This window comes from Pagrus major, chromosome 15 (assembly GCF_040436345.1).
Source record: "Pagrus major chromosome 15, Pma_NU_1.0".
Classification (NCBI taxonomy): Eukaryota; Metazoa; Chordata; class Actinopteri; order Spariformes; family Sparidae; genus Pagrus; species Pagrus major.
The window spans coordinates 16,286,082-16,305,717 of NC_133229.1; the positions used below are offsets into that span (position 1 = coordinate 16,286,082).

Below are 19,636 nucleotides of genomic sequence, written 5' to 3' on the forward strand. Positions count from 1 at the left end.
ACACACACACACACACACACACACACACACACACACACACACACACACACACACACACACACACACACACACACACACACACACACACACACAGACATGCCAGTAACACCTCGGCCCTCTTACACACACTGCTCACGCTCTGTTCTCTGCTCCCTGAGATGGCACGCTGTTCAGCACGCAGAGTGGGAGCATACATTACCTCGTTCCCTCACAGGTCGATATGTCGTACCACAACATGCCAGTTTTTTTTCTTTACCCCTGCAACAATGGCTGAGAATAGGGCCGCGCTCCATGGGTTCTGCTCTGTTAACACTTTAAGACGGCGCGGCGGAGAGGATGCGCTGTAAAGCCAGCCTCCGCAAGCAGCACAATGCAAACAGCCTCTCAAACGGAATGCATCGCTCTCTTGCAATGGAGGTCTCAGCGGGTAAATAAGCTTACGTTAGCCTGTGTGGTGCTTAACGGCGCCGAGCTGGCGCATTCACACAACTCTCTCTCTCTCTCTCTCTCTCTCTCTCACACACACACACACACACACACACATCTGTTGCTGTCCACCATTTTCAGGTGCTCTTTCTCTGCCTCCACTTCAAACCTCTAACAGCCCTTCTAGTGCTCGCTGACTACATCAAAAGCAACTGTGTAATGTTGGGCATTTGATGGCTCTGTTTGTATCGCCATAGGAACCGCGCTGTTACCACATCTTTTTAGAAGAAAACACATGTTTGCAGGTATGGGGTCTAGCCACGAAATCCCTTAAAAAGCAAAAATAAACGGCTTAAAAAAATGTAACGTCCTTGTCGAGATGTTGTTTGAAGTGCTGTCAGGAGGTGTAAGCAGTGCTGGACCGTTGCTGCCATGTTCTCTAACTGTGGCAGCGTTTAGCCCCCTGAGAAAGAGCTGCAGAGAGAGAGAGAACGGGAGGGATGCTCTTGAATGAACGCAGCCAACCGTGCAAAGAATAAATGCATGAAGAATATGTTGTGTGGTGCTTCTAACAGGAAACAGCTTGTAGTAAGGACAACAGTGCAAAGCAGTGATAGGGGAGATAAGGAGATGAGGAAAAACAGTGGCGACAGATAGAGAGAAGAACAGATAGGTAAATCATGTATGTCTGACTCGGATCTCTCTTCCCCATCCCTCCATCCCCCAACCGCAATGCAATTTTCCTCCATTTTTGATTACAGATTGCACGCCCTGATCTCAGCCCAGTTCCATTTTACCATCTGACAGTTGCGCTGTCTGTGCCATTTAGACCTAAGTGGACGCTCCATCTCCTCGACTGGCAATTTACATGTTTGCATCTCGTTATGGTCATTTGTAAGGCAAAGGCAAAAGTGTCAGGATGGTGGAAGAGGAGGGGATTTCAGTGCCCAGATTAGTTTTCACCTTTGATGCAAGAGCGCAGTGCTCTCATCTGTCAAATGGGCTTTTGGAAAGGAGATTTTTTTTAAGCAGGCAGTGAATATGAAACACAGTGACATGAAAGGGCCGTCTGTGGATGTGTAATTCATTCATTCATTCATTCACTCTCTCCAATGTGAAGATTTTCAGACATGTCTCTGATATACCCTCAAACACACATGGCAACAGTACAGATGAGCTTCTACCCAGATGGAGACTGAGAGAAAACACTGGAGGATACATGCCACTGAACACTGAAGATAAACCCAATGGGATTTTTTATTCTTAAAGAATCACTGTTGAGATCCATCAAGCTGTGTTCTGTAGCATCAAAGAAAAGCTAGTGTTTAAGTATATTATGCTTTGTACATAATTCATTTTAAATCCTAGATAAGTTTATTTTATTCAATGCAACCATATTGTTTGCTTAACCACGATGACTTTATTTTAATCAAGCACATAATGTTTTATGGTGATCAGAAGCAGCATGAACATGGTGGGAATCAAGGTCATTTAGCTTTATCACGGGGAAGAAACAGTGAGGTTCTGTTTCTCAGTGTATCAATTGCTGAATTTATATGGAGCCGAATATTCCTATAATTGCCAGTTTCAAAGCCCAAACAGAATAAAAATGCTTCATATTAACAGCAACAACCAGAATAAACAGGCCCTTGGACAATTTGAAGGAATTTCAGTCAGTTGCAGAGGGGTAGTTAAAACCTTTTCTAAACTGATCAAACTAAAGACTGTCCCATGTGAACGATAAAACCTAAATTCTTTCCAGCTGAGTTCTTTCTGCCCATGCCCACCATCTTGACATAAAGTAGTGGTTGACGTTTCTCCACTTAGCGAAGATGGTAGCTTATAAGGTGAGGTGGTGTACTGTGGAGAGTTTGCTTTGAATTCAAACTCTTAAAGAACTTCAGATAGACAGTGATAGATATCCATCTTCAGGACAGGGAGCTGATCAAATACACACCAAAACAGATAAAATATCCAACGAGGAAGAGGAATTAATGACGTAACATCATTGTGAGCGTATCACACAGCTGTTCCGATTAAATTCTTTGTTGCATGTAAACACCAGACCGTATTAATCCCATCCTGTGTAAACAGTTGACCCAAAATGCTGACAGATGAACAAAGGAAGAAAATAAACCGCTACCACACCATCCAGAGTGTCTGGAGGAACTGGCCCTCCCCCATCCTTCAAACTACCTTGCCACTACTCCAGATTTGAAGAGCTGATGTTAGATCTGCCTTGCAAGTATTTCATTGAACCCTTACCTTAGATTTATTTTATTGGACTTCTTATTTCATATTAGAGATTTTATGATCACTTTGTTCAATTAGAATCCATTTGCTGCAGAATGTGTTTCTTCTCTGTTACCGTTCCAATTTTCTGTTCATTTTTAAAAGCCATTTTTCCACCCACAGCAGCTGTTGCACACCCAGCTGTCCACGGAGGAGGAATCTCTCTTTGAATAGACTCTCCTGAGGTTTATACCTTTTTTTTTCCTTATGTGCTGATGTTGTTTGAGGAGTTATTCCTTGTTGCTTACCTGTGAAGCACTGTGAGACATGATATGTTACATTGAGCTTTGCAAAGAAATTTTACTTGAGCTGACTTTTGACGCCTTATCTTACATGTTACTGCAGTTTTTTTCATTTTAAACCCTCTACCTTGCAACATCCAACAAAAATTGTCACGGGCCTATTCAAAGTCCTCTTGTGAGCAAAGATTCAAGAAGCCAAAATGACCAGTTCAAATCCTCCGTCAAGGATAAGGCTGGCATTATTCTGTGTTTCTTATTGTCGAAAATCCCATGTGAAGAACACAGCTACAATAATCCGACTTCCCCAATTTTCCTGTGGCAACCAGTCCCAAGCCCATTCGTTTCGAGTGAAGACAGAAACCTTTAAAAACTGGCCACAGAGGCTCAATCCCATTTCCAACGTAAAAGCTGTTTTCGAGTGCCCTCCTATCTCTTAAAGCAGAGTTACATGAGGTAGTGTTTCATAGACCCTCAAGACCTTCATACATCATCAGTTGTCATTGATGGCGTTAATGTAAGATTTCTCTTGTGTAACTGGGATAATCCTGGCATTATCACAATGCCATCTGCCATTTATCTGATGGAGATTCAAAGACATGGATGCTCACAGTTCGTTCACGTCATCAAATAAAAACAACACTGCTGTATTACCTGAGCAATAGCTGTGCTTAAAATAAAATGCAGGACTGTCATGCACAAATCAGTAGTAACAATTTAACATTAGCTAGCTAGCTAGTTAGCTACCAAGGACCATCATACATTGAAACTACAGAGAGCTCTCATAGCCTCTTGGTTTGAAGTCTGAAAAACCTCTGTTTGGAGGGCCACGTAGCCCTAACACTTCACCCTGGACCTCTATCCCAACAAGAATCGGGACACTCGACCCCTGGGCATGAATGTGAAATCAGAGGGAGAAGGTTTAGGCCAAAGACAGCTGGGAAGTGTCATTTTAGCGAATCTTATTGAAACAAGAGTAAGTAATGCATTTATGGGGACTGTTGCAGCTATGGATTAATTTGTGCATGTGAGTATCTACAGTATCAGGACGTGTGTTTGAAATTGACTCAGTATAAACTACAGTGTCCTCATTCATATTGGGGACTGGGTTTTTCGAGAAGGGGTGCCTTAAAGAGACAGGCACTAAAATGGAGCGTTCACACAGAGGGTGAATAGAGGTGCTGCAGCGATGGGCAGTATGAGAAAAATAATGTCTTTATTAAACATTAAAGCAGGGAAACATTTCTGAGTAGACACCCAAAAAAAAAGTACAATAATGAACATAATATGGGGCCTTTAAAGGAACACGTAACCCTATAGCACAGACGAAAAAGCTACAGGTAAATCAGACTCTGGCTAGACAGGCAATACTTTTTAGAAGGATGAACACATTACTGTTTTTGGTGTTTATATTGGATTGTAGTCAAAAGGAAAAAAAAATATTATCACCGGCATTATCGTACAAGGCTGCTCCCTACTTGTTCAATGGTTCTTACCACTTCTCAGTGCGTCCTATCAGAGTGCACAAATGCATGTTTGTACTGCTCTGTCTGTGGAATTGTCTGCCCCAGATATCATCAGGTGGTCTTGTAGCTCATGATTGAATATGAAAAAAATGGAAATTGTGAATACTTTGCAAGGTTGGGTCTAATCTAAAAAAATCCTTGGCAGCCCCACTGTAGCCAACAAGAGAACACTTTACTGATAAATTGTATGTATTAATATCACATTCTAAAAAGAACTGTGAGACCACTGACTAACATCTGAGGGCTCTTAATCGACCCTGTCATGTTATCACCACCCCTTCAAATGTCTCATTTTCTGTTGTCCTTATCTTCCTCTTAGGAGTGCACAGGGGGCCACATTGCATCAATAGCTGCTCCCTAATTACAAGCCTAGCAAGCAGCAGCAGCAGCTGCAGCTCCACACCCTTACAGCAGAGTCGAAAAGACGCAACTGCAGGGCATGGCTGAACTCTGGTCGCACTGAGGAGAAGAATGTACTCTTACACAGCGATAGGCCATGAGGTGAAACGTCAAAGGTCATGCTGATCATGATTGGCTGTGGCGGAAAAGGCCAGCAAGTGTAATAAACCACTTGGAGGAGTTTAATTTTGTTCAAGTATATTATGAAAATGACTGTCCCCTTTAACCCTCGGCCTTTTCTGTTTTTGTGCTGATACACTTTTGCTAATCAGCAGCTGGCAGCAGCATCATCAGCGGTGAAATGGAGGGGCAGGGGCATTCTGGGAGCTGCTGTGTTGGCTGACAACAGAGGTGGACATGCAGACAGCCAGCCAGCCAAACATCCAGCTGACCGGGCGGCCACAGGGCTGGATCACTTTCTACACGTTCCCTAATAGAGAAAAAAAATAAGCTCTTAATGTGTTTGTCTAGACTGCCCAGCATTGTGCAAATGAGGTGCTGTCCGGTTCAGTTAAATGCAGTGCACAAATACAGCAACCCAATTGAAAGGCAGTGACAGAAACTCAAACAGAGGCTGAGCGAGGGAACGAGAAAGACAGGGAGAGAGAGAGAGAGAGAGAGAGAGAGAGAGAGAGACAGACAGAGGGAGAGAGAGGCTGTTTACACGGCATGCCCTCATTTCTACCAAGCTGTCTCTGGGGTTCAGAGAGGGTCGCACTGTCGACTAGGGAACAGCTGGTGAGAGAGGCTGGGGGGTGGGGGGTGGGGGGTGGAGGGGCATTTGAACATGGACAGTTTCAGATCAGATGCCACATTACGATGTGAACGGTTCTTTTTTTCCCCCCTTCGCTTGAGCACTGTTCGGTCGAGACTGTGTGTACTGACAGTGTTCTAGGAAATGAATCATGTATGTCAGATGGCCTCTGTCACATGCAAAAGGACAAGCGGGACCCGTTTCATTCTAATCATTTGTGACTAATCGCAGACAGTGTGGCAGATGCATGCGAGTCCGCACGGCGCTGCTATAAAAAAAGAAAAAACCCACTCATTTATACCTCATCCAAGTGTTCATATCTGACTAATTGTTTGCGAAAATGTGTGCCAAAATGATCGACTTGGAAATAAAATCAAAATGCGACGACATCATTATCTTTCATAAAGACTGCTTGTCAGCAAGAACAGTTTTACGTTTCAAGCAAGCAGTTTGCCTCTCCATAAAAAATGCAGCAAAGCTTTGGCTGCCAATTAATCAGCCACTGTATATAAACAACATCAAAACCGTGAGACCACCGAATACCCTATTAACTTTCTTTGCACAAACACATGAGTGCAGACACATTAAGTGCGGCAATCCCTTCTGCTGCGAGCCGCACTATTATAATCTTTCATACACTTAGCTGAGGAGCATACATAATTTGAATAACAATAGGTTAAAGCAATGCAATTTGTATCCAGGCTAAAAGAGGGATACACGCTGCATTAAAAATAGAGCGTCCAATACGGAGAAGAGCCAGTAGTAAGTATTGGCTTACTGTAGCAATGCCAGGGCAAAACTGTTGATGTCTGAGATAAATGGTGTTCTGTTAGCTCCGAACTCATTAGTCAGGGAGAAAACAATCTGCATCACATGTCAGGTTATTGGCCAGCAGCAATCTGTTCTGGGAGCCAGCGAGAGTTCTGGACGAGCCAGGCCCTGCTCCTTTCACACCAAAGCAAGTCCGCAGTCAGCAAACACTGAGAGGTGAAATCAGAGCAGCAGCAACACAAGAAAAGTCTGCAGTGGCGATGTGGTTTCAGCAGGCACACACACAAAACAGTCCCCCATGTGCTAAAGTAATCACGCCCGACATCGGATTTAAGTTAATGCTTACAAATGGAACACAAGTGCATTTATTAAATATTAAACAAAGCCAAACCTCAACTCTTATGCGGTAAGGTCACAGAGCAGAGCACACAGCAGAGCCTCGGTGTGGCTGGTTCAGTGCAGCGGCTGGTGAGGAGGCTGCATGGCTGCCTGCTCGCTGATGGAGGTGGATTAGTGCTCGTCTGTCAGCTGCCACGTTCGGAACAAGTGCATGTGAGGTAAAGAGTGAAAGGTAGCCGATGCTAAGTGGACTGCAAATAATTAGCATTTGCTCTAAGAATTAGCTTAAGCTGCATCATTATGACAAAGCTTAACTCAAACACACATTCCAGATTACTCACACTCTCTACAAATGTGTGGTTACATTTGTGGTTTGCTCTACTTTCACAGAAAAACATTTTACTCATTGCCTCTCTTATGGTTTAGCAACATCTTGAACCAAAATGGTGGTGGCCAAAAACCAAGTTCAAGTTCAAATTCAGTTGTAAGAGATAAGCAAATCAATACCGATCAGTCTGTTTGTGTGGAAATGTCAAGCTAAAGCCTGCAGTTGGTTAGCTTAGCATAAAGACTGAAAACAGCTAGCTCGGTTCTGTCCAAAGGAAACCAAACCATGGCTGGTACCGATAAGATAACCCATAATTTCACATTTTTGTATTTTAGAAAGAGGTTCATACCCTGTAGTTTATGCACGCCTAAGACCAGAGACAGATGATTTAATAAGATAATTACATTAAGATTTAGATTTGTTGTTGAACCCTTGCAGAACATGTACTGCAAATTAAATGCTGCTCTTAGTAAGTCAATGAAAGCAATTTGGCTTCATATTATCAGCTTTATATATCAACTAGAATTTCAATAAGATACATAATCGATACAATAAGTAGCTGATGATATATATTCCCTCATATCAGGTCTATAATTTATCGGTCCGATATACATGCGGTACACGTATCACACATCCCTAACTGAAACCCCTTTAACACCGGACATAAAACTGCTTATTACCAACTAACATCTAGGATAAGGGTACAATCTGCATTCATTATCAGGTCAAATGACTCAGCAGTAGTCACAGGTGTTTACAGGTTCCAGCTCTCATCATCACTGATTGAAACATGACACTCAGGCAGATACACTAATTTTCATCTCTTTTCCAGCACGATGCAATGACGTGCATTGGACTACCTGATGTTGGCACACATAAATAGTTTTCCATCAGTCTTCGTTCAAGCAGTGGTTAAATGTGCTTCAGTTGACGTTGAGTTTGAAGTGAAAGATATTAAAAAGTAACCACTGTAACATTGTCACTGGCCTCCATGCTGCCTTCTACTGTTCCCTGTTTTCCAGCAAATTTGTGACATCTAACACGTCACACCTGAAAAGAAAAACAGAGGGCATACTCGTTTACTTGCAATGGGAAAGTAAGTCAATCAGCTAAGTATCATTCTGCAAAACCACATTTAAAACTTTACGGTGCAACTTGTTTAGGTTCAGTTTTCTATTTCTTTCAAAACCACTACGTTAGGGTTAGGAAAACATGGCTTGGCTTAGAGAATACCTGTTTGGGACTAAACTGCTGGAGAGGCCCCCACAGACTCTAACTATGGTTGCCTGTTTAGCAGCCTTGTGGCCGGTAATAACGCCCACACCTCCCCCTCCAACTCTGCTTTAAGTCACCTAATGAGTATAACATGTAAAATGCCACGTGTGGTATAAATGTCAACCTTGGACACATCTGTGGTTTGCAGGAACAATAATTGCTAACAATATATCCTGGCTGGATTTACCCAAGTTTAAAAGCCTTGCATATACGCACTAATTTTGGTGTAAAAACGGTATAATTAACCAAATATATCTCGATTGTTTAATCTGTACAAGAACTCAAGTGCAGAAACTAAATGTTGTGATATCATGAGGTTTATGCTCTGCACTGTTGCTTAGCCGAGAGCAGCGCCTTCCTGGTCAGGTTGCCAATTTATTGCTCTTCCAAGAACCCTTTTGTATCAGAAAGGCTCTCCAGAGGCTGAGAGGTGCGTATTGCATGGTGCCCTGTTCCTCGAACACAAACCTCCTTTTTTTGAATCTACTATCAGCTAACGCACATCCACAAGGCATCGCCCCCCTCTGTTGATATCACAGCCTGTCATCAACCCTTCCCCTCTTCTCCTCCTACTACAATGCATATCAACAGAAGATGCCAACGCGGTGCTGTGAGACGCGGTCGCATATCTAAACAGGTCATCGTCATTATCACTGTAAATCCCTTCATCTCCTTAAACACACACACCAAAGCTCCTTTAGCATGAAAGTGTCTCAGAGATAGTAAAGTCCACGGCATGAGGAGAACGTTAACCCTGCTGAGGCCAGTGGGTGCTTGTGGGCAAACGCTGAAAAATGGCTTGTTGTCTCATTATGTCTGCCTGGAGCGAGGCTGTGGACAAAGGACTAATGAGGACACACAACTTTGAAATTGCTACATGCTGAAAAATAGACAGAGAAAATGAGGCTCACACAAGAAAACACTGTTTCTGAGCTGCAGAAGTTTTCGGGTTATTTACGATTAGTAACACGTATCCTGCACAACTTTCCATATTAGCCGTAATTGCTCAATATGTGGATTGAATTTGAAAAAACAACTCTCTTTATAGGATGTTTTTCAAGAATGTAATCACAATCAATTGGCGTCTCCTCTTTGAGACTGAAGCACAGACGCCTTCCTAATTTTATCTCCACCCAGCCTCCATCCATTCATCCTTAATTAACTCCAAGTTATACTACCTTTTGAGTGACAATAATAGTGATTCAGTAGGTAATAAACATTGCAGCAAAAAGAGTAGAGCTGATATATTGTTTGTAAAGAGCAGCCTGATTATGTCTGTGTTCTCGCAGTCATCGGGATAAGCAGTTTAGAGAATGGATGGATGGATTCTTGCAGTCATTCTCCTGCATTTTGTTCCTCTGTATGGGAGACAAGACCTTGTGGTCAGCTCCAGCAGTCAGCACTAATGTCACACTGGTATCGAGCCCATGGAAGGCTCAGCCAATGAGAACTAATGTATCAAGATGGGATCCTGTCTTGGTTGGTTTGGTTCAAGATGGAGGTGCAGCAGCGAGGACAATTGAATTGCGGCCTGTTCGGAGATCTGGATACAGCAGAGACTCCTGCTGAGACCACAGAGAATCCCAATGAGAAGAGGTCAATGAACAAAATATTAATTTTGCAGTTGATTTGAGGAACATGTTTAAACTCAAAGCTGTTTCAGATGAAGGCATTACAATTATTCAGTCATATTAAGTGGCTATCACTGTGGAGAAGCAACAGGCCTGGATCACAATCTGTTTGTATTAGTGGTTCTTGAATGAGGCTGAAGCTGTCAATGAGGAATGAAAGTGACTAAGTATATTTACTTGAGTACTGTGCTTGACTACAGTTTTAAGGTATTTTCCATGTGTTTTTTTCATTTTGTACTCCGTATACTTCTACTTCACTGGATTTCTGATGAAAAGAAATCTACTTCGAAGTCCATATTTATTTGACAGTTTCAGTTACTATTTACTTTTTAGATTAGGATTTTACATAAAAAATACATTTTGATTAAACTTGAGGTTCCCAAATGTTTTGGCTTTTGACTTCTTTTGGATTAGTTGTGTGTAGTTAGGGGCCCTTGTCATGTCTGCACCAAACACGTTCCACCAAAAGAGACGTTTCCCAACAAATCCTCTCAGTTGGATTCATTTAAACTGGCAATAGACAGCATTTTTGCTTTAACATATCATTCTGAAGTAAGCGCTGACTACACAGTGTAATGGCTGTCGCAAAAATGACACCATCCACATAATGATTGGTTCCCTATAAACCTCGCTTTCACAATGCGGTCGGAATTCCTTCAAGAAATGAAGGTCAAATTACAGCACGAATGAAGCGCGTCTGTCATTGCACAACCAAACAGGAGGAGGCATTGCTTTCTTCGGTCACTATCCACAGATAACGATGAAATAACTGGAATAACTGTGGACACTTTACACTGCAAGAGTAAAAGAACAATGCTGATGGCAAAGAATGTGAAAAGGGAGACAAAACAAGAGTAAATGGACGGACATTATCTCTATGGAGAGAGCAGGTGTTGTGTCAAAGTCTGATCCTCTGTTGATTTGTGTTTCCCATTACCACTGGGAATTGCGCAATTCAAAACCAGCATCCTTTCTACTAGAACAGTAAGAAACAAAACCTGCCTACTTATGAATACAACTGGATGTTTTACTCTGCCTTTGCATAGCACTGTGATCAAATGTTTTCTCACTTTCTTTAACACTGTGAAATATATGGTGTTTTTTGAAAAAAAAAAATCAGGCATTCAAAATTAGGTGGCTGGTATCTATAAGTGAATACAAAAGGGGACTGTTGGCCATTGGCGGAGGTATGCACTCTATTGAGTTCATTCTAGTTAAGCCTCTGATCCTTTAGAGAAGCTCAATCCCTCGACTGCGAACCAATGTACTAAAATACTGAATTGTAAACCACCTAACCAACTGGTTTTGAGAGAAATAGGAAATTGAACCTAAACAAGTTGCAACATGAAGGTTAAGTTTTAACTTAACTGTGGTTTTGCAGTATGAACTCAGTTGTAACAGTAAAATATCCCAGCACTTAATTATTGTTGCATAAACAATCAATCAGTCACAGTGGGGCATTTTTCTGCAGAATTAATCATTTTACTTTTGATACTTTTAGTAAATTTTGCTGATAATACTTTAACTGTATTTTTATTTAAAGGGCGACTCCACCAATTGTATACATTAAAGTGTGTTTACAAGTCTTGAGGAGTATTACTGCATATGTGAAAAAGTAGTATATATCCAGTGATGTTCCAGTGATGTCACTCAGTGGCTAAGTTGCATTGTGGGTAATGCAGGCACCAGGTCTTGAAAAGGAAGAAGAATACATGGAATAAAAAAAAGGTGATATCTGGTTCTGCTGTATCAGTTTTGATCATCTGTTTTTAAACTGTCCATAATGAGTCCAATAGTGTCATAAGAGTTCAATGCCAGACCAGTGGACTGCTTTTCCAAACCTGGCGCCAATGTTACCCACAATGCACCTTAGCCACTGTGTGACACGACAGGAGCCAATTTGTCAGATTACATGCAGCTTCCTCTGGAGCCACAAAAGGCTTTATACTACTTTTTTCACATATGCAGTCGTACTCCCCAAGACCTGTAAACACACTTTAATGTGTAAAATTGATGGATTGACCCTTTAAGTAAGATTTTCAAAGCAGGACCTGTTCTCGAGGTATTTTTACTTGAAAACCATTGGACTATTCTGATTCTCCTATATCATCATGTCTTTTTATTTCTCTTCCCTGCACTCCATCATCAACAACAACCATTAATATCCACTTTTAAATGCAGGTGCCTTGCTCCACCCTGTACGAGACTCCACCATGTTGAACCAACTGTCACCTGTTCTACTATAACTGTGATGCACTGCCTCGCTCGAGGAGCCTCCTGTTTCCAGGAGCACAATTTACTCCATATATTCATTATATCTCATACAGTGTACGGGAATACAGCTCTTTTCTTATTGGACCGTGGCCTCAGGGCCTTTGTTATGATTGGATAGTTACAAAAGCCAGCCACCCCCTCTGTGTGTCTGTCGTTCTAAAGGTCTGCTCCTGCATATTAAACAGTGTGGAGCGTTGCAGCAATCAAATGCAACTCCTTCATCTGCGTTATCATAAACGTAAAACAGATCAAATTAGCTACAACTGAGACAATAAGAACTCAGAGTACGCAGAGAAGAGGTATGTGTTTTTGGAGGGGGGGTTAAAGGGGGGCAGGTGGCATGTGGGGGGGTGAGGCTTGTCACCGCGATGAAGACAGATGATGAGGCTGCATTGCTGTAAACGAGTGAGTCAGCCCTCCCTTCAGACAGACACAGGCCTGCGGGAGGTGGGGGGGAGAGGAGGGGAGGGGGGGAGAGACCAGGAAATTCATGGGAACTGTCCCCGGTGCTGAAATCTGGAACGGCTGCTTTCTAACAGCTTCAAGTTCAGCCCAGTGCAGGGGGGAAAAAATAATCCAAAACAGAGGCATGCTGTCTCATAATACCTGACCCACATGTGGGACAATCTGTATCACTGGTTTAAGTGTTAACAGGTCAGTCATCTCCCTGCTTTCTAACGCAACAACGGCAAAACCATTCACACCTGACAGTGTTTAAAACCCACAGCAGGGGGAGTGCCCAAACAAAAGCTTTCCAGGCTGTTGCTGGAGAGTTTTTCCACACAGATGCTGTCCCAACTCGGTTGTTTGGCATTCTGATCACAAATCCAGGGGAGGGAGAGTCTCCACCATGTAATTCTTTCTGAGCCAAGTCAAAAAGATTCTCATTAAAGTACTCTTTATATCCCAAACCTCAGTCCCCAGGGACAATTGTATTGGCTTGTCATGCTATTTGTAGACTAATCATTTCCACGCACAAACACGGACACACATACACACACGCGCACGCACACACACACACACACACACACACACACACACACACACTCTCCAGCTCCATAAGAACTGAATGTAAAAGAGTGTGGATCAACAGGAATTGGATATTGCTTTGTGCCTTACAGGCATCGTCCCCCCCCCTTCGCCACCCACCCACCCTTATTCTTTGAAATGATTTTGTTGCATTATTCATCTTTCAAAGCTGTCATGCTTTGTGGCTAACCCTCTGTCAGTTTGCTCAACATCACAGATGCACCATGAGATGGATTCTTACACTGTATATTGCAGACGGCTGATCTAAGGAGGAATTCAGCTGGATCGTTTAGAAGAGAGGAAGGTGATACAGCTGTATTACACACCGCTGGCGCAAAGCACACCTCGCACTCAGGAAATGCACACGCCTCTGTCACCTTTAGTCAGCTGAAATGTCTAACTTTGGTCATATAGACTTTGCAACTTGTTCCCCTGATTTCCCTTCACAGCACCACAGCAGCAGCTTTAATGTTATTCATCTGCATGCGTTACACACCGGAGCTTCACTGATGGAGCCTCCTTACTCGCAAATACTGTACATTAAAAATGGTCAACTTGCAGTCAGGCACTATAGGCAATTCCTCTCAGTTTGACATGAAAGGATTATGCAACAGGTCGAGTACTTGCAGAAGCTCGGCTATAAGGCTCATTGTTGCAATGTACAGTATTTTAGATGAGGCCAAGAGGAGAATGATGTCACGAGTCCGTAAATAAGGGTCCTTTTCTCGGGCACTGCAGAGACCAGGCGGGTGTGGTGACTGCATTAGCAGACGCGCAATCCCCGGCGCAAACGCTCGCGTCAGACCATAATGTGGACATTCCTGTGACGGCTTTCCACCGTCGCTATGACTGCCTTCTACTTGTCGGACGTGCCTTGAAGTTTAAATCAATCTGCTGCCAGGAAAATGTGACACAATTGCCCAATCTCGCTTTTATTCCGACAGCCACAAGGTGCCCATTGACGGCGCGCCTCCCCAAGCCCGTGTTTGATCGAAAAATACATGCACAATGACAATCTGACATCTGCTCTCCTCCTGACAACAGCTTAGTATTCTCCACAGACACCCCACTCTCTCCCTCAGAGCACCCCATGCCGTTTTTTCATGCCGCTTTCCCTCCGTACCCCACTCTTTCTCATTCCAATGCGGCTCTTTTTTTTTTTCCCCTCTCCTCCGAGCTCAGCTTCTCTCCACACACGAACAACAACGGAATTGAACAGCGGCTTCATAAAATATGCAGGTAAAAAAAAAAAAAGCCAACTCGGAAAGCACCGACATCTCAAGCACAACACTTTTCATGCTCTACTGAGAACTGACCTCCCAGTATAACGGATCCCACTCTTCGGTAAACATCCGGAGGATTTCTTTTCATCCAAAAGAGCGGACCAGGCGCAGCGGCTCTATGGAGCGACTGGGCGATGCGATGCCATTGCGCTTTTGGTATTATCCTCATGAAATCAATTTGAACAGGGGGACGTCGTCGGAGAAGGCATCTCGGCGCCGTCGAGACCAACTTGAGCGATACAGATGAGCGATGCTTTACGCTTTACAGTCCAGCATTTTTGCTCGGCGATGGTTGCAACCAATTAGCACACCACTTGCGCTCGGAGGCGAATAGCCCCTGACAAGGCGCTCCTTCTCTTGAGCATCGCTTCTATTTCGGCTGCTGTGCTGCTTTTTGGAAAAAGGTGGCAGACTATACAACACACGCAACTTCTCATTTCCAGGATATAGGAGGGGGGGAATTTAGTGTAGCGCATACTCCAAAGCCAATAAATCCCCGTAGCGCATTTGACAAATCCTTTCCCTCTGCTGAGGAGCAACAATAAAGGAAGCTTTTAAAGGTCCCTGCATGAAGTGCTTCCTAAAACACGTGACTCCCATTTATTCCATGGCGAAAAAAAAAAAAAAAAAAAAAAAAGATGCATTTGATCCATAATAGGCCCTAAGCAGTGGGAGAGACGTTATGTGTGTGTGGAGAGGGGAGAGGGTGGGTGGGTGGGGGGGCATGGTTGTGTTAGAATGAATGACACTGGTACCACACAGTGTTCTACTCACCATTAGCACTGCAAAGTTATTATGATGGGTGCAATGAATAGTGGTCGTGTTGCCCCCGGAGCCTGTTATGTGGCAGCCCTCTGCCCTCCAGCCACCGTGTCCATCCAGCAGGTCAAAATCCCAATAGGCTGCGGTGGGGTCTACACCCAGTGCGAAGTGCCTGAGAGCAATAGTGACGGAGTGCACGGCGCTCCCGAGGCTGCACCCATCTGCAAAGAAAGAGAAAATAAATAAATAAAAAAAAAAAAGCGAGACATTCAGTTGAGGAAACCAAGTGGAAAGTGTGTAAGTGCTGTGGCAAAAGAAGCGTGGACACAAACTCCACACACACACACACACACACACACAGACACACAGACACACACGCATTCAGCATGCGCGCGTTATGTTGCTCAAGTGTCAGACTGTTACTGCAGTTGACAGACTGTTGTGTGAAGTGTTGCAGGTAAACTTTAATCTCGAATGGAAAAGCGAAAGTGGCCGATTTATTTTTATTTTTTTTTACCAGAAAGAGGGGCTGCAGCAGTGTGATGTGAGCGCCCGTGCAGTTATGTCATTAATGCAAGCGGAATAAACACAAACAGATTAAGTGAGTTTGGGTTTATTTTTGCCATCATGCGCACAGGGCTGTGAAGCGTGTGTGATGTGGCAACATGTTGCGCAGAGCAAACTGATGAGACCGTGTGCATGCATGTAGTCCGAGTGGCAACACAGTAGTACGGCGTTTGACATCACGCTCATGATGATAAAAATGGATTTCCTCTTACCTAATTTGGTGAAAGCAACTGGTGTTGAAACGCTCCTACGCTTCCCATCGTCTGCGAGATTTGACGAATTCCCCGTGCAAGGAAAGAGTTTCCCATTGCGAAACACAATGAACTGCAGCTTGCAAGTGGAGTTATCAACAGATTGCAGCGCAGAGGAGGAGATAGGCGTACCAGCCAGCGGTAAATGGATTGAGGCGACTGCCACTGAGTTCTGCGGATGGAACAAAAAAAGAGAGGGAAATAAAAATTAAATAATGTCTCCGAAATGCGCAGGGGGGAGAAAGAAAAAAAAAAAACATAAACTCCCATAGAAAAAAGACTGACAAATTGCTTTCCTCTCCAGGAGTGGAGGCGACCATAGACCACAAGTGACCAAGGGAATGAGAATCACGTTTGAAGCGCTCTAGTGCGCCTATTTGGTCAGGCTCCCTGCCGCAGAGGTGGAAATGGTTCTTACCATTTCAGCTTGAGGGCACATCAACACTGCAGCTTGATTTAAAGAGACAACCGGTCTGACTTTATCTTCTTTTCACCGACTATAAACACCAGAGAACCCCCTAAAAAACATTCCTGGCAACATTTGTTGGCCAAGGGTTTTCTAGGAGAAAAGGCATGGCTGGGGTATGTCAAGGTGTAGGCACTCGCCATCTTTGAGCACAAGTGGATCCAGACTCATCTTGTAAACTAGTTTTTTATTGCTGTAACTGCAAGAAAAAAAAAAAAAAGAAGAAAAAAAACCCTGGGCAGCCATACCCAAAAATGTCATCAGAGTTGCATTCAAGATCCACAGTCCCTCTGGTCTCTTATTACCTGCAGCTAATCATTTTATATCCCATAAAGTAACATATTCACCAGGAGTCCCTTCCCGTCCTGTCCCAAGAACATCTGTGCTAAAAGGCTTTAAAAGCTGCATGATAACAGCTGCAGGAACTTTGCCACAGCTGAGGCTTTAGTGAATGGATGCCCCTGGTGGACAGAAATGTTGTTCAAGGGTGTGTGGACCAGTGACTGACTGCACTTAGGACAGGACGGGCAGCACTTAATCCCACCAGAAGATCAAGTTCAATCATAAAAAAAGGCTCCCAACGTGGCACCGTCAGCATAAAAGACCTAAACACATATGGCCACGCGCTCCACTTCATGCATCCTATCAGCTGATGTAAGTGCCCGGGCACTTAATATTTCATTCATACATAAAAATAGAGGAAAGGAACTATAGTGTACCTGTACATGCAAGGTGTACCTGATATCGCTGTGTTGGTATTGTTAGAACATCATAATTAAAGGAGTGCTCCAGGACTTTCATTGAAACTTAGAAAACAGCGACAAAAACTGCATCTGAAGCAAGCCGTCATGGCTGATTGTGTTGAGTATAAGACTCAGGAGAGCAGACTTTGTATCCTGTTTGGAACATCTTCATTTATTGTTCACCTGTTATTACCAGCGGTGACAGCTTTGGCTGGGAATGTTTTCAGTTTGTGAGTCTGTGTGTGTGTGTGTGTGTGTGTGTGTGTGTGTGTGTGTGTCATCATGGCAAAATGTTTTCCTGGAAACACCTTTTGTAGCAGGAACTAACACAGAAGCAATTTTCAGTATTTTGCTTTTGTTAATGTAGCTGTCTGGCTGTGGACAGACTTTTTGTCAGAACGACAGCATCACAACTGTGCAAGATACAGTTATGAATCTTCACAGGTGTGTAGTTAAGATCGAAATGAAGGCAGAGTTGGAAAATGGTTGTGGTGCAAGCAAATAGGGAGGTAGGAAGTACCAAAGGATTTCTAAATCAGTAATTATATAACAGTTACTATATATAGTAAAACAGCATTACTGCCTTGGCAAAACAGTGTTTGTTTTTTGTCCTAGGTAGGCTGTCTTACGATGACGTGTACGTGTGGCAGGTATATACTAGCCAAAAAGCTGAGCAAAGGATGGAGGATGAGTTCTACGTTCAACAGCTCTAAATATTGTCATTATTTTGACTTTGTCTCAGTCAAGATGCAAAAAACATTATTGTCCGTTGCAAACCTTGTGCAAGCAGCAAAACACCTTCAACTGCGAAAAATACAACACATAGGTTAAATTATAGGAGCATCTGATACATTGAGGCATCTACTGCCAATGAAGCAACATGAACAGCAGCTAAACAACAGGAACTGGATTTCAGAAAAGGACACGGTTGTGGAGAGACGTTAAGTGGACAAAAGAAGCGTGGTACTGGGTATATCCTGGACGAGATGCTACCTTTGTAAAAGGTATATAGTAATATAATGAGGAAAATTACTAATTACTTTTGATACCAAGTTATAAGTAGAATAATATTGTTACTTTTAATCTAGTAAAAGGAAAAAAAAATCTTATTACATTTTTGGATTAACTTGCCCAACACTGCCCCCTCACACACTTTACGCCACCTTGTCTACATTCATATATATTCCCAGAGACATCTACTGTGGGAGGAGCTGCCACAGAAGAAGTTTTGAGTATTTTGCCAGGTGTTTACATGTCTGTCTGTCTGTCTGTCAGAGGTCATGAAACTTTACAGGTGTGTACTTGAGATAAAAATGAAGGCAAAGTTTGTAGATGGGTTTGGTCCGACCCATGAGCAATGAGTTCTCATGTAATAAAGTAGTAATGTCTGCGGAGTAGTCATGAGTCGGAACATGTGGTTAGGTTTAGGGAACTAAAATACTTAGTGTTAGTGAACTATAATACTTGGGTAGGTTAAGTTAACTAAAATATTTAGTTAGTTTTAGGGAACTAAAATACTTGGTTAGGTTTAGAAAAACAAACACATTTCTGTGCTATGAAGAGATCTCTAGGAAGACTCGAAAACACTGACCGTGCCCACATATTCATTAAGTGACCCTAATGGAGAATGATGCTAATGACAAGGCTGACGATGATGCGTGTCCATTATAAAGATAATGATTGTATTACGCGGGGGCTCGCTTTCCAAATTAAGCCTGTTTTGTTCAGCTTTCACTCGCGTCGCCCTCCAGTGTGAGAGGATCAGCACTTTGAGCCTAAAGGGGAGGGAAGCTTCCTGACCAAGATGAATGTGGATGCCCATAAAGTGCCCTTACAGTTAATGGGAAGCTGCTTAGTCAGACGTTCGGCCCCAATCAATGTCGAGGAAGAACGATGGCCAAAATTTCTTAATCAGGTTAAACAAGAGCTCCATCCTTCTGTTTCTTATGCTGGCTACAGTGTGGTGGTGTTGGCGATGACAGCCTTTGTGGGCCCCTCAGATACAAGAAGCTGAGTTGTTTTGATCCTCCTGACCCTTCTATAATCCTGGAAAATAATTCTATACAGGTGACAATGAGCAATGGCGTGCTTAAGCACTATTCCTTTACATTACAGCCATGGTGTGTGAGGAGCCAGCGGTGATTTTACAGCATTGGGTTTGTTGGCTATTAGTTTCTGCATTGACTCACTCTTGAAGGCTATTGATTTTCATCCCGCAGTGTGTGTATGTGTGGGGAGAGAGGCAAGAAAGACAGAGAATCCTCGCCTTGAAATTTATGTT

The 19,636-nt window shown here is 43.2% G+C and overlaps 1 protein-coding gene across 1 annotated transcript in view; it reads right to left on the bottom strand.

Annotated features, from left to right (window-relative positions):
• The window catches only part of adgra1b (adhesion G protein-coupled receptor A1b), a 175,473-nt gene that overhangs the window by 43,366 nt on the left and 112,471 nt on the right, over nucleotides 1-19,636 (bottom strand). Inside the window, exons 13-14 of the mRNA XM_073481241.1 lie at nucleotides 16,108-16,318; nucleotides 15,341-15,549 (exon numbers count right to left, since the gene is read on the bottom strand). Of these exons, the coding sequence (XP_073337342.1) occupies nucleotides 15,341-15,549; nucleotides 16,108-16,318 (420 nt within the window). The remainder of the gene's footprint in view (nucleotides 1-15,340; nucleotides 15,550-16,107; nucleotides 16,319-19,636) is intronic.